Source organism: Protopterus annectens, chromosome 15.part0 (genome assembly GCF_019279795.1).
Source record: "Protopterus annectens isolate FY-2018-M chromosome 15.part0, PAN1.0, whole genome shotgun sequence".
NCBI classification, from domain to species: domain Eukaryota; kingdom Metazoa; phylum Chordata; order Ceratodontiformes; family Protopteridae; genus Protopterus; species Protopterus annectens.
This window is the reverse complement of record NC_056749.1, coordinates 86213330-86227448: the sequence shown is the minus strand read 5'-3', so window position 1 is coordinate 86227448 and position 14119 is coordinate 86213330. Positions and strand designations below refer to the sequence as shown.

Here is a 14119-nt window from a genome sequence, read left to right as displayed (position 1 = left end):
TCATATGAAAGCTCTCAGCTAGATTAATAAAATTTTGTTTGACAGTATGTGTCTAACTTGAATGGTTGCTGAGATATTATAAGTTATTTACAAAATATTACAAATGTAATAGTTACTTTGTTTACTGTGACTTATAAAATTCATTTTAAAACTTAGAACCTAAATAATATTACCACTATAAAAATAGTTTGTGCTGAAGAGTTTGCCATTTATACTTCTTTCGTAATCTCTTTGGTTCCAGAGATATCAACATTTGTTTGAAATGAGAGGACATAATGTGATTCTGTCAAAAGATTTAGGCTGCACCCATTGGAAGTTGCAGTGCAAACCTACAGTTGAAAAGCATACTAAGCCATCATAGTGGTTCAAATGTAACCACCATGTACTGCAGTGCATAAAGAAAACTCACCAAAAACTAGGCCTCCTCTACAGAAATAAACAATTCCAAACAAAAGAGTCTCGCCTCTCCCTCACCCATGCCTACCTTCTACAGCTCACAAATCCTCACTAATCTACAGCCCTCACAACTAGCTAAACTTGAATCCACCTACAATGAAATTTCGTCTTTGCTGGCAGTGAGACCTCTAAATCTCACCACTGTCTTTCACTTAACACCTTAAACTGGCTACAGTTTTATAATTCCCATACCAACTGCTTCTCCCAGCTATTGAGCATTCATTCCATCCTTTATAAGCCCCCTCCTGTCCCAGTATCTCCTCACTAGTCTCCCTCTATACACCCCCCAGGGCCCTCAGAAGCTCTGATCAAAATCTACTAGAAATTTACAAGCAAAAAAGATCCATTGGACAAAATCTCTACAGTTACTGTCCCTCTCTATCCTGGAACAAACTTCCTGTATCTATTAGAAATATGAACCATCTACAAGAACCTGGAACAAACTTCCCGTATCCATTAGAAATATGAACCATCTACAAGAATTCAAAACTGCTGTCAAAGAATTCCTAAAAAATCTCCTGGAATTGCCACTATAAACATCCCCCTTAAACCTCTTCACAGCATCTCCACCCTGCCTATCTTCCATCACTGACTTTGATGACACCACTCTGTCTGTACTTCAACGCATTAAAAATCCTCACTTTTCCTCCCCTACCTCTCTCATCTTTTCTCTCTAAACTTCTTTACCCCTCATTACTTCTTTAAACCTCTTCTCAAGTTTATATCACCCCTTTCTACAACATCTATTTCTGATGTTTTTAATTTCTCCTAGTCTTTTGGGTTTCTAATACCATGACGGGAATGGACCCCATTCCTAAGTCAAAGTATGATTAAAGTTCATGAAATTAGTATTGTTTCACACTTTGATGTTAGCCAAAAGTGCTCTTCGCAGCACCCGCAATGTGCCCAATGACTCCTCCTGCAATTCGTATGGTGTTATATGAACTGATAACATATCTAAATACGATTGTAAATTCTTTTTTATAAGACCAGTTGCTCCTACTACTATTGGAACTGTCTGGGTATCTTTCTTCCACATGGCTCTCATTTCTGCCTGCAGATCAAGGTATTTTATGACTTTGTGTCTCTCTGTATGCAAGACACTGTAGTCACTAGGTGTGGTGACTTTTGTCTTCTTTTTTTGGACCACTATATCTGGTTTTCTAGCATCTATCTTTTGAACTGTTGGTATTGGGTGATCCCATGTGATATAAACTTCATCATTTTCTGTGATTCTTTGTGGCTCATGTTTCCAGTGTTTTTCAGCCACTTTGATACCATAATGTTTGCATAATCTCCAGTGTAACAGTCTCGTCACATTATTATGCCTTTCAGTATACAGTCCCTCTGCTATTAGTGCGTAGCAACCAGCAACAAGGTGTGTGACTGTTTACAGTTTGGTTTTACAAAACCTACATATGCCTGTTTCTCCCACATGTTCAATGGACTTTGTAAACTCCTACTGTATTGGGCTGCCAATATTAACCTTTCATTTCTTGATGTGAATTCACCTCTCCTTAACCATTCCTGGGTTTATTCTTGATCAACATGAGGCTCTTCCAGATGTTTTCTATACTTGCAACTATATTTATGTTTTTTCCACATTTCTTGCCTTCTCATCTGGTCCTTCATCTTATATTCTTTCTTTCTTTTGCTTTTTTGCACATTTCACTTGCTGCCTGATTTTTATCCACTTCTGGTTTGATTTCCATTCCTGCTTGACGTCGATATGCTTCTGCTAAATTAAGCAGAGAGGTCATCTTAGATTTATTCTCCTCATGTTTCAAAACTTTCACCACATTTGGATCCTGTGAGCTCACCAGATATGTGTGGAGTCCCACAATAGCAGATCTATACATGTAATCCATTTCAAGGAGGCTCATCCCTCCTATCCAACTGGGAATATATACTCTTGGTATACACTGATTTTTATAAATCATTTGGTGAACATGAAGCATCCTTCTTGTTTTAATATCCAATCTATCCAACAATTTTTGGGGCCAGTCAATCACTCCAAAACTATAAGTTAGGACAGGAAGTGCAAATTGATGTATGGCTTGTATCTTGTTCTAGATGTCAATGCCGTTTTCAGGATTAATTTAAGTCTTCTGAAGTAGTCCTTACTGAACTTTATTCGCATTTGTTCATGTTTTATTGCTGATCCTTCATCAATTCCCAAGTATTTATACATGCCCTCTTGCTCAAGTTGTTTTATATCACACTTGTGTCCCAAACTGATGTTTTCCTGGTGCTGCAGTTTTCCTTTTTTAAAGGTTGCTTTTGCACATTTATCAAGACCAAATGATATTCCAATATCATCTGAAAAAGGTTTTGACAACCTGCAGCTGTGCTTTCAGTTCCTCATCTGATGAGCTATACAGTTTTAAATCATCGACAAAGAGAAGATGAGAAGTCATTAAACTTTGTTGTTTTCTAGAAGCCAAGTTGTAGCCATGGCCTAAGCTGTTAAGTAAACAGCTTAATGGATAATGGCAAGGCAGAATAGCAATGGTGACAGAGTCACCCTGGAATATCCCCTTTGGATTTTTATCCCTGGGATAATAATCTGTCCTTTATCATGGCTTAATTGCAGAATGGTCTGCCACTGTTTCGTGCTTACTGTAATGTAATCAATCAGTGTAGGGTGTATCTTATACATTTTTAAGCACTCTTTTATCCATGAATGTGGGATATTATCAAATGCTTTTTTATAGTCAATCCATGCCATACTTAGATTCTTCCCCTTCTTACAGTTCACTATAACTTTGTTTAACAACAAATGATCCTTTGTTCCATATGACTTTCTTTTGTTGCCCTTTTGTTCTGCTGCCATAATTGAGGTTTCTTCTAAATGGCTATAAACTCTGTCAGCGTCAATTCCCGTGTATAGTTTTTACGTCGCCGGAAGACAAGTTATTGATCTATAATTCTTAGGGTAGCTTGCAGGTTCACTCTTAAGTAAGAGCATTGTTTTTCCTGTTGTTAACCAGTGTGGTGTCTGTTCGGGGTGTGCATACAAATAGTTCTTACTCACGGCAAGATCCTCATGCAAAGAAGTTAATACTTTAAGCCAAAGGTTAGGTACTGCATCTGGGCTGGGGTTTTCCAGTTAGAGGTTTTCTTAACTTTGTTTCAATCTCTCTGGCTCTTAGTTCATCTCATTTCATATCCTGTACCTTTAAACTTCTTATTCTTTCTTTTACTTTTTCTAGCCATTTAGCATCTTTATGTTCTACAGGATCTTCATAGATACTTCCTCTTTTTTTTGGCGGCCTTGAAATTCTTTTTACCTTATTTCCCGATTATCTATATAACTTTTTTGGGTCATCAATAAATTGCTTATTTTGTGCTTTTCCCTTATATTTATCTTTGTGTCTTCTAAGTCTTTCCACCTGTTTTGAAATTTTTAGTTTGTTATCCCCAATAGTGCATAATAGATCCTGGTCTGTTTTAATACTGCTCATTGCTTTTATCACATCTATCTTTCTTAGTATTTTTGTTGATCTGTTCCCTTTTCTATAATCTTCTAACAATGACACTTCTTGTCTTAGCTTCTTTATAGTTTTCTTTATTTGATATTTCCATGATTTGCCCCCTCTTTTCCCTCGCTACCCTGTGTTCCTGTGGTAGAACTTTATCAGTTATTAATTTAGCAGCATAGTAATATATTCTGTTTACTTCTGTTATATTGCATGGATCACAATGGACAGTCCTAATTACTGTGTTTGTTTTATCAAGCTTCTGACTTTTGGGGTGTTATTAACCTTCTGCAGTCTATTTCTCTCATTGATCTTGATATATCTATCTTTGTCTATTAAATCGAGAAACTCTTCTCTTAACTCACTTTCTTCCATACTGAGGGCACATCCCTTGTTTTCCATTTCCTGTGGGCATTCTATAGAAAGTTCTATAGCATCTTCCTGTGACACATTCTCTTCAATTTCATCCTGTGTCTTCTGTTGTTCTGTCATATGGGAACTCACTGGCCTATCACTCCTCAACATTGACTACATCAGAGTTTCCACAGTTTCCTGTTCCTTTCCTTGCTGTCTAGCTTCAAATGAATGTTTACACTGGCTTCTTGGGGAAGGATCCAAAATATCTTGATATGGCACCTGACCAATTGCTTCGTGTCCCACTGGTTCCCCTTAATTTGGGTATCCATTGTTCTAGCATTTGATTTTCTACACTGAATCCTTCTCTTTGCAGCTGTTCCATTACCTCAATTTCTATTTCTTTAACTTCTCCATTACTAGTCTCTTTTTCTACTTTTCCTCTTAGTCTTCTTATTTTTTATATTGTAAAGTTTTCCATATATGGATTCCTTTGCCTATATTTTTCTTCAAATATCTTTGGTGCTGCTCTTTTTGTATTAGTTTTGCTTTCTCCTTTGCATAAATATTATATCATATTAAATCTCTTTTCCTTTTCCATATCCATATTTCTTCTTCCTGATCTTCTTGCTTTTCCTTATTCTGTGGACATACTCCAGCATACTGTGATGTAGTCTGTTTTAGACCTTCTACATTAAATCCTTCACTTCACAGGCACTCCACAACTTCATCTTCTATTTCTTTAACTTCTGCTTTACTAATCATCTTTTCTACATTACATCTTTGTGCTATTAATCTTTTTATTGTGAAATTTTCTATATCTGAATGCCTTTGCCTGTATTTCTCTTTGAATAGCTTTGAAACTGCCTTCTCCATATTAGTTAACTTGGCTTTCTCCTTTGCATAAATATTGCACCATATCAAATCTCTCTTTCTTTCCCATGTCCATATTTCTTTTTTATATTTTTCAAGTATTGCTAGGTTTTGTTGTTTATATTTTTTCACTTCCTCAGAGACTTCTTTTTCCAAAGAGATCAAAATTTCTTGATCTATATACTGTTTTTCAAAAGTTTGTTGTATTAATGAACACACATTTTTATTTGAAGCTTGTGACAGTTTTTCCTGCGGAAGTATTTTTCTTTTCTCTAATTTCTCTCTTAATCATTTTGTATATCCTGTGTCTGGGAATTCTGGGCTTTTTACACAATAGTAATAGTACATAATTTCTTTCTTATCCTCAGTAGTTCACTCTGTCGTCTTTATGGCTCTTCTTTGCCAGTCAGTTTTTTCTTCTAAGAATCCCCACACGCTACTTAATTATTTCTACAGAATCTGATGACCTACTGTTTTATTATGCTCAGGACACTACCACAGCAAACTAACCTGCTACTTTACTTTGTGTCACTCTGGTATCAAAATGTTACTAAAGAACCAGATTTCAAAGACATTGTATTTTGCTCAGGACACTGCCCCTGTTTACAAAGCTTCCTCTAAATCACCTATCAGTTTTTCTGTTGTACATATGAATGCTCCTGTCTTTGACAAACTGCATTTGGTACAGTCTGTGTATTTAATTGTACTAACTGATCATCTGTCTAACCTTGTGACATAATGTATTTGTTAGTGTATTAAACTACTGTATATGTTTGTGGAGCTGTTCTTCCCAGGCTTGTGCTGAAAAAGGGTGCCTCCTCTATCCTGGTCAACAGATGTCAAATAAATAAATTTTCAAGTGACATTATGCTAAAATATGTATAAGGAAATATGTATTGTTATGAATGTATTTCAGCAGTATATTCTTTATTTTTCTTTTCTTTAGATTTGGAATAGTGAAGGATTTTTTGCTCTTTATAAAGGATTTTGGCCAAACTGGCTACGTCTGGGACCATGGAATATTATTGTATCCTTTGCTTGAAATTTGTTGTTTGCTTTTTAGCTCATATGTTATAATGTAACGTATATTTAATTGTTCGGCATTACTGGTACCTATTGGTTAGATCCCCAGATGTTTTATTTTCAGGTTTCTGTTACAGATTGTGCTCCTTGTCCCTTGTACCGCGAATAGTGGCAGATTATTTTACCTTGTTAAGCAGGATACCTCTATTTCTTCTTTACAAATCTCTCTGACTTAGAGAGAGAGAGAGTGGGAAAGCTAATTGCAAAAATGATAAACATCAATCTGTGTGCATAGGGTTAGTGCAAAGTAAGACAGTTGTATTAGGGCGAATGCGGAGCACTAATAGGCCTAGAAGAGTGCAGTGGAAGGTGTATGTGGCTGTGCAGCAGTGCATTATGATTTACAGTGTATATGTAAATGAAGAGTCCTGCAAAAATATATCCAACCCCGCTATTCCAGAAGTTGTTTATTTTTAGCAAAGCCTGCTGCATACATACAGTTGTTGGTAGCCTTGATAATGGCATTGATATCTGCCCCCTTAGTGTGTGTTTTCAGGATACAGGTGTCAAAAAACACATTGTGCTGTGCAGGATAAGAAGAAAGGAATACTTATAGAGAACAGCATGGTAGATTATAGCAGCAGATATAGCATACCTGCCTTACTACCAAACGGTGGCTGCAGTACTTAGAACCATGAACACAGTGTGCGCACGGAGTCATGGCTGTGAGCAAAACACCACCTGGCCAGCTTGTCACAGTGCATGGATCTGCGGGTGTTTGCTGTAGTCTTCCTGGTGGCAGTGCACTGAAGCAGCCTGGTATGCAGGCATATAAGATGGATAGAGCTCCTTCAACAGTATCTGTGTCATATATTCCTTGGTCCTGAATACTATACAGCCTGCTATAAGTCAACAGTAATGGAAAACATTGGACCCTGGAAGTCATTCTGCATAGCACTCAAAATGTTATAAATGACAGCTTCCAGGAAGCTGGAAGAGTCATTAAAACACAGACAGTATAAATACTTGAAATGGATCTGCTTTTCCTCTGTCACCCCTCACATCCCCCTGTCTGTCTTTAATGAAAAGATAGGCATGAGGGTTGAGTAGTATCCCCATTACAAATGGAAGTGAAAATCTACTACAGAGTATATTAATCTGCCTGTCTAATTTATTAATGCAATAAAGCAGTACAAGTTTCAGACATGGTTTCAGAACCTCATATACTAATTCTTTTTAACATACCACACCATAAAAAGCATAAGTAGCATTTTTTAATCTGGTTGAGGTGTTACAGACCTTTGTATCTGTGGGCAAATCATAGCCAGCCTTAGGCATAGGCCAAGTAGGCAGCCGCGTAGGGCGCCACTCTAGTAGGGGCACTTTTCCAGTAAACTGGATGGTGAATAGACCAGGATGGGGGCAGCAGGTGGTGTGGGGGGGGCACTTTGGAGCCCTTTTTTCTATTGCACCTCTTGACCTAAGGCCGACCCTGGGGCAAATTATTCCTGCTTTCAATTACTTGCTTTGAAAAGCAAAGTTTTTCAAAAAAGCAAAATAAAAAAAAATCTCTGTGTTTTTTATTTTTTTCAAAAGATTGCTTAATTCAAACTATAATGAGTGTTTTCATCTGAAGACTCCAGCAGATTTGATAAATGTTGAGGTGTATTTTCAGCTGGTAGATTCCAGAAGTAAACATGCAGTTGTAATATTCTTCCAAACCCTGTTTAGGCCACACCTCCAACACAGTGTGGAATTCTGGACACTATACAAGGAAGAAGATGTATGGCTGCTGAAAGAAGTCCTGAGGAAGGCATCCCCAAGGGTACATGGTATACAGGGGTAAATCCAAAAATTAGAAGAACTGGAGCTGTTTTCACTAGACACAGAAAAGACAGAGGTCCTGTCACGGAGATATGAAAGGGTGATTGTTTACAGGAATCAAAGAGAGTGAAGAGGGACTATGAAACAGATAGTTTGGATCAGACACTCTGTGCTTCTGCAAAATTACTTCTGCACAGGACAGCTGAAGAAGAGAGAAGTGGAAGTGAGGTTGAATGGTGAATGGACTTAGAGGGCAGAATTGGAAGCCTTATTGTCTTCTACTTTCATTAAGCAAATGCCATGTAATTTAACTGCACAAGCATTAGAGCCTAGTGGTTTGCAGCTGTAAACCCTAACAGTTATGAATGCAGTCTTTTTCCTAGGCCAGCCTTTTGCCCCTGAATGTTTTACTCTTCTGCTGTTGTGCTAATTACTCCCCTGCAGTGTATGGCATGCGGATCTCTGCTGATTACTCCCCTGCAGTGTATGGCATGTGGATCTCTGCTGATTACACCCCTCCAATGTATGGCATGCAGATCTCTGCTGATTACACCCCTGCAGTGTATGGCATGTGGAGCTCTGCTGATTACACCCCTGCAGTGTAAGGCATGAGGAGCTCTGTTGATCACACCCCTGCAGTGTATGGCATGCGGAGCTCTGCTGATTACTCCCCCGCAGTGTATAGCATGTGGAGCTCTGCTGATTACTCCCCTGCAGTGTATGGCATGTGGATCTCTGCTGATTACTCCCCTGCATTGTATTGCATGCGGAGCTCTGCTGATTTACACCCCTGCAGTGTATGGCATGCGGAGCTGTGCTGATTGCTCCCCTGCAGTGTATGGCATGCGGAGCTCTGCTGATTGCATCCCTGTAGTGTATGGCATGCGGATCTCTGCTGATTACTCCCCTGCAGTGTATGGCATGCGGATCTCTGCTGATTACACCCCTGCAGTGTATGGCATGTGGAGCTCTGCTGATTACACCCCCGAAGTGTATGGCATGCAGAGCTCTGTCAGTCTCTGATTCTCATATAATGCTGTCCTGGAACTGATAGTGTGAAACAGTGGTGTAGAAGCACCATACTACGCACTCTACCCACCCTGCATTGTCACATTCTTTCCCCACCCACAGCTCGAGCGTAGAGATCTGGTTGTGCATAGTCACTAGTCACATGACCACCATACAGACCTGCAACTCTTCATGCCTCAGGTGTCCAGCAACACTCTCGGAAGTGGCATAGTTGGCCGTACTCTTCTGTCTATGAATCAGTTAACTTTCAATCAATGGGTGGAATAGCCTTTTTACTGCCTTGGTATGCAAACCAGAGGCCTTTTCTTAAACTGGTTGTAAATATTTCTATTGTCATAAATTATACACTCGCATCAAATATAATCTTTCAATTTACTGTGAAATGTTTACTGAAAGTAGCATAAAGTTATTTTTTGAAATGTTACTGCATGAAGTAGTTTTGCACTCTTCTGACGTAATTTCTAAATGAATGGCTGCATTCCTTACCCATCATTACTGCAGATACTAGGTATACTTAGTTTGTGGATATGCTGAAATTATTGGGTGGTAATACAAAACTTATGCTGGAAAATTTTATTGATATTTTTTTTTTCCTTTTAGAAAGTGAAATAATATTGTTCTGTACTAATTAAGTAGTTTCACCTTTAATAGAAAGTATGGAAAATATAGGATCATAGGAACTTACTAGACTATTGGCCCTGAGGCCCTTACAAGCCTAGCCAAGAATTTAGCCCATGTTCCAACAAGCCAGCATGAGATACCCCCTGTCCAGCAGCAACACAAGTGGAATCCCAGGGGATGCATTTTCTGTTCCCCATCCAGTTATCCAGGTTACACTTAAAAAGCATTAATGAGATACTCTGCTTGATGTGGAGCGGGAGTTTATTCCACAGAAGGGGGAGTCTCTGGGACAGAAATCTGTCCCACCAACAAGTCCTATTGATGTCACCGACCAGGTTGAGGTCGCGCTCATGGGTTACTCAAGTGGAGCTTGACTTGCAGATATGCAGTAGTCCCATCGGCAGGGTCTGAGATTGCTTTGTATGCTTGACAGAGGTCACCTCTGAGGAGTCTGTAGGAGACTGAATAGAGGGACAGGGCCTTTAGCCCATCTGTGTAAGGAAGATGTTTGAGGCCAGATTCTTCTGATGAGGAACCTCTGTGGTCTGTCCAGCTGCTGCATGTGCTTTGTGAGGTACATGCCGAAAGGAGCATTGCACTCAATAATGGGTCTTATAAGGGAAGAATACAGGGTTGTTATGACCACCTTGTCCCTGGATGAAATACCCTTACTAATGAGGTGGGCCATGTAGAAAGCTTTCCATACAATGGAGGCAATATGGGGGTCAAAAGACAGTTTGCTATCAACCTGGGTGCGCAAGTCCCTCACAACTGATTGCATGCTTAAGATTTTATTATTAATGTGATAATTTGTGGGTATGTCATTTTCCCCAAAGGGGATGATGATGCATTTTTTGCTATTCAGTTTGAAGCCATGTTTCTGGCACCAGTCATATGTTTGGGTGAGACCCTCTTGGAGGATGTCCACATCACTAGAGGAACTGACAACAGTGCCCAGCTTACAGTCATCTGCAGACTTAGTCAGCCATAAGCCCACTGGTTTTGGCCTGCATCTCAAAAAAGTATATGCAAAACAACAAAGGCCCCAAGACCAATCCCTGGAGTACACCTCTCATTACAGGTCGACTGCTTAAGGTGGCCTCCCTTTTTCTGACTAGGTAGGTTCTGTCAGTTAGCCAGTTTGCTATCCATCTGGTAGCATACGGATTGATGCCTAGTTGAGAGAGTTTATCTATTATACCCGAGTGGGGAACAATATCAAAGGCTTTAGCCAGGTCAAGTTAGGCGGTGTGCATTGTCTTCACCTCGTCCATGGCTTTGGTGACTGTTACAAAGAAGTTGACCTAATTTTACAGGCATGACCTCCAACTGTGTACGATCAAGTGTTTGTAGGTTGCCAATGCCCTGGTTAATGAGGTGCATGAAAATCCACTCAATGGCGTAGCAGATCAGGCTAGTTAGGCTGATGGGTCTATAATTTCCTGGATTGGTGGATACTCCACCTTTGTGCAAAGGGATGACAATGGCTGTCCTCCACTTGGCTGTGATGAAATCAGTACTCAGGCTTTGGTTGAATAGGGTGCCTAAAGGTGCTGCAAGTTCCTGTCTGAGTTCATGTAGGATGCAGCCTGGGATGTTATTTGGTCCCATGGAGGCTGTATTTTTTTTTGCCTTTGAGAGGGCAGTGATGACTTGCTCCCTAGAGATAAGGGGGCGGGGGGGCAGGTGCTGGAGATGACCTGATTTACTCATGGGGGAAAGAGGAGTGAAGTTTTCATAGCAGGTTGGCTATGTGTACAGCGTTTGTGTATGTGGTGTCCTTGACCAAAGTAAAGTAAATATGAAATTAATCGAAGACTGTAATGCTGTTAAGTCAGCATTCTTTCCTGCTTTCCGATCTGAATCTTGGTAACATGCAATTTATATAAGGTAGATGTATGGTGTTAGAATGAGATCCCAACTTATACTTAATTGTATTCTGAAGTTTTTTTTTTGTGTGTGTGTGTGTGTGTGTGTGTGTGTGTGTGTGTGTGTGCAGGTGTGTGTGTGTAGGTGTGTGTAGGTGGGTGCACGGGCCTTCTCACATTCCCTTTTCTCCAAAGGCAATTACATCTTGGGGATTCTCCCAAGGTTTTGGCTGGATGGAACTTTGCCCCCTCTGGAAAGAAAGTCCTCACAACTTATGAAGGCCCTTCTGACCCCATAACTGAGGGGGGAGAAGCAGAGAAGCTGAGGTCATCATAGTGTAGCCAGATCAGATTTGATGTGTGTGTTTTTTGGAACTGAAATATTCTGTGTTCTTTCAGTTTTTCAGAAGGTATTGACCAGAGTTTACATTGTTATATATATTTTAATTTCAAACAATTTATTTGGTACATAGTCAAAAGAGCAACATCCTAGCTGTCTCCATGACGTAGCGGGATAAAACTCTTGTTATGCTGTAGATGACCTGAGTTCAGTTAGCCATTTAGGTGCCTGTAGGCGCTAGCCAGAGTGAGGATAGCGGTGAGTGGCAGCTGTCAGCTCACACAACTTGGAGAGAGGGAGGAAGGATGGTAGTTCTGACACTAGAGTAAGTACTAGGTGATGTCCTTCCATATTACTGTTGCAATATTCTTTACAGTAAGAATACCATGCCAAGAGTAGCCTGACGTCCGGACAGTATACCTTCTCCTGGCTTTTCAGGATTTTCATTCTCTTTTCCTTCCAGGACCCCTCAGAATTCTCACAGACAATACCACAGTGATGTGGTACATTAACAAGCAAAGTGGGACAAAGTCTTATCTCCTGTGCAGACTAACTTTTCAAGTTCAGGATCTAGCTATCCAGTACCAAGTGACCCTTCAGGCAGTTTACATTCCCTCAGATCAGAATATTGTAGCAGACTCTCTGAGCTGGTCCGTAACACAATCTCACGAGAGGATGCTTCACAGGGATGTGTTTCTGGACATTGTCCACCTTGGGGTATTCCTCAAGTAGATCTTTTTTGTTTCCCTCTGAAAAGACATCTTCCTGTCTTTTGCACCAAAGTCCCGTGTCCTGTGGCTTGGAAGGTGGACCTGTCTTTTGCACCAAGTCCCGTGTCCTCTGGCTTGGAAGGTGGGCCTCTCTTTTGCACCAAAGTCCCGTGTCCTGTGGCTTGGAAGGTGGACCTGTCTTTCTCTTGGAAGGGGATGTTTCTTTGTGCCTTCCCTCCCCTTCCTCTCATACAGATGTTCCTGTTTTGTGCCTTCCCTCCCCTTCCTCTCATACAGATGTTCCTGTTTTGTGCCTTCCCTCCCCTTCCTCTCATACAGATGTTCCTGTTCAAGATAGAACAGGATGCTCCCAAAATCTTACTGGTGACTTCCTTTTGGCCCAAACAGCATTGGTTCCCCTCTTCTTCTGCATTTAGCCAAGGGCAGTCGCCACAACTTACCTCACAGGGTGGACCTACTCACACAAGACAAAGGGGTCTCTCATCCATCCCCACCTGTCCACTCTTCACTTGACATTGTGGGTGATAGGGTTTTGATCCCTTTTGGATGCCTTTTTTAAGGCTGTGCTTTGGGTTTTGCAGGAGGCCAGGAAATCCACTACCAGAAAGTCTGATTTATTCAGATGGAAAAGATTTTCTGTGCAGTGTCTTTCACATAACATGGATCCACTCACTGTGGATGTTCCTTTGGTTCTCTCTTATTTCTGTGTATTGCTCAGTGCTGGGTTGACCTGTTCTTCTATTAAACCCCACCCGTCAGCTATTTCTGCTTGTCTGCCTTTATGTCCCACTTTGGCTTCTAGATTTGAGGTCAGACAGTTTCTTAAAGGCATCTTTCACATTAGGCCTCCTAGGAAGCCTATTTCCTCTTCCTGGGATCTTAATTTTGTTTTGGAAAAATTGACTCAGGCTCCTTTTCAGCCTGCTGCTTCATCTTCCTTACAACATTGTTCCTTGAAGACTTTCTTTTGGCCCTTACCTCTGCCAGATGGGTGTCTGAGCTGCAAGCCCTTGTGGCTCTTCCTCCTTTTTTGGTTATTCATGATGACAGGGTGTCTGTACTAATCCTTATTTTATGCCCAAGGCAGCTAATGAGTTACCTGTTAATAAGTCTATTTATTTGCCCACTTTTTTCCCTTCTCAAAAGCCTGCTAGTGAGAAGGTTCTTCACACCTTAGATTTACACAGACTACTCAGATATTATTTAGATAAAACTACAACCATTCATAAATATGGACAGCTTTTTGTTTCCTTTCATCCTAGGTCTTTAGTTTGGCTGTTTCCAAGCAAACTATTTCCTCTTCGATATCTAAAGCTATTTCCTTTTGTTATTCATTTCATGGGAAGAGCTTTCCTCCTTCTGTTAAGGCTCATTCTACCAGGGCTGTGACTTCTTCTGGTCCTTTTTTCAAATGTTTGGAAATTAATTCTATTCTTGAGGCAGCTACTTGGACTTCTGTCTATACTTTTACCAAGTATTATAATTTGGATGTTGTTTCCAGAGAGCTAGAGCCAGTTTTGC

At 40.3% G+C, this 14119-nt stretch overlaps 1 protein-coding gene across 1 annotated transcript in view; it reads left to right on the top strand.

Moving 5' to 3' along the window:
* SLC25A14 (solute carrier family 25 member 14) overlaps positions 1–14119 on the top strand; it is a 1283912-nt gene that overhangs the window by 1088488 nt on the left and 181305 nt on the right. The window contains exon 8 of the mRNA XM_044057171.1: positions 6109–6189. Coding sequence (XP_043913106.1) covers positions 6109–6189 — 81 coding nt within the window. The remainder of the gene's footprint in view (positions 1–6108; positions 6190–14119) is intronic.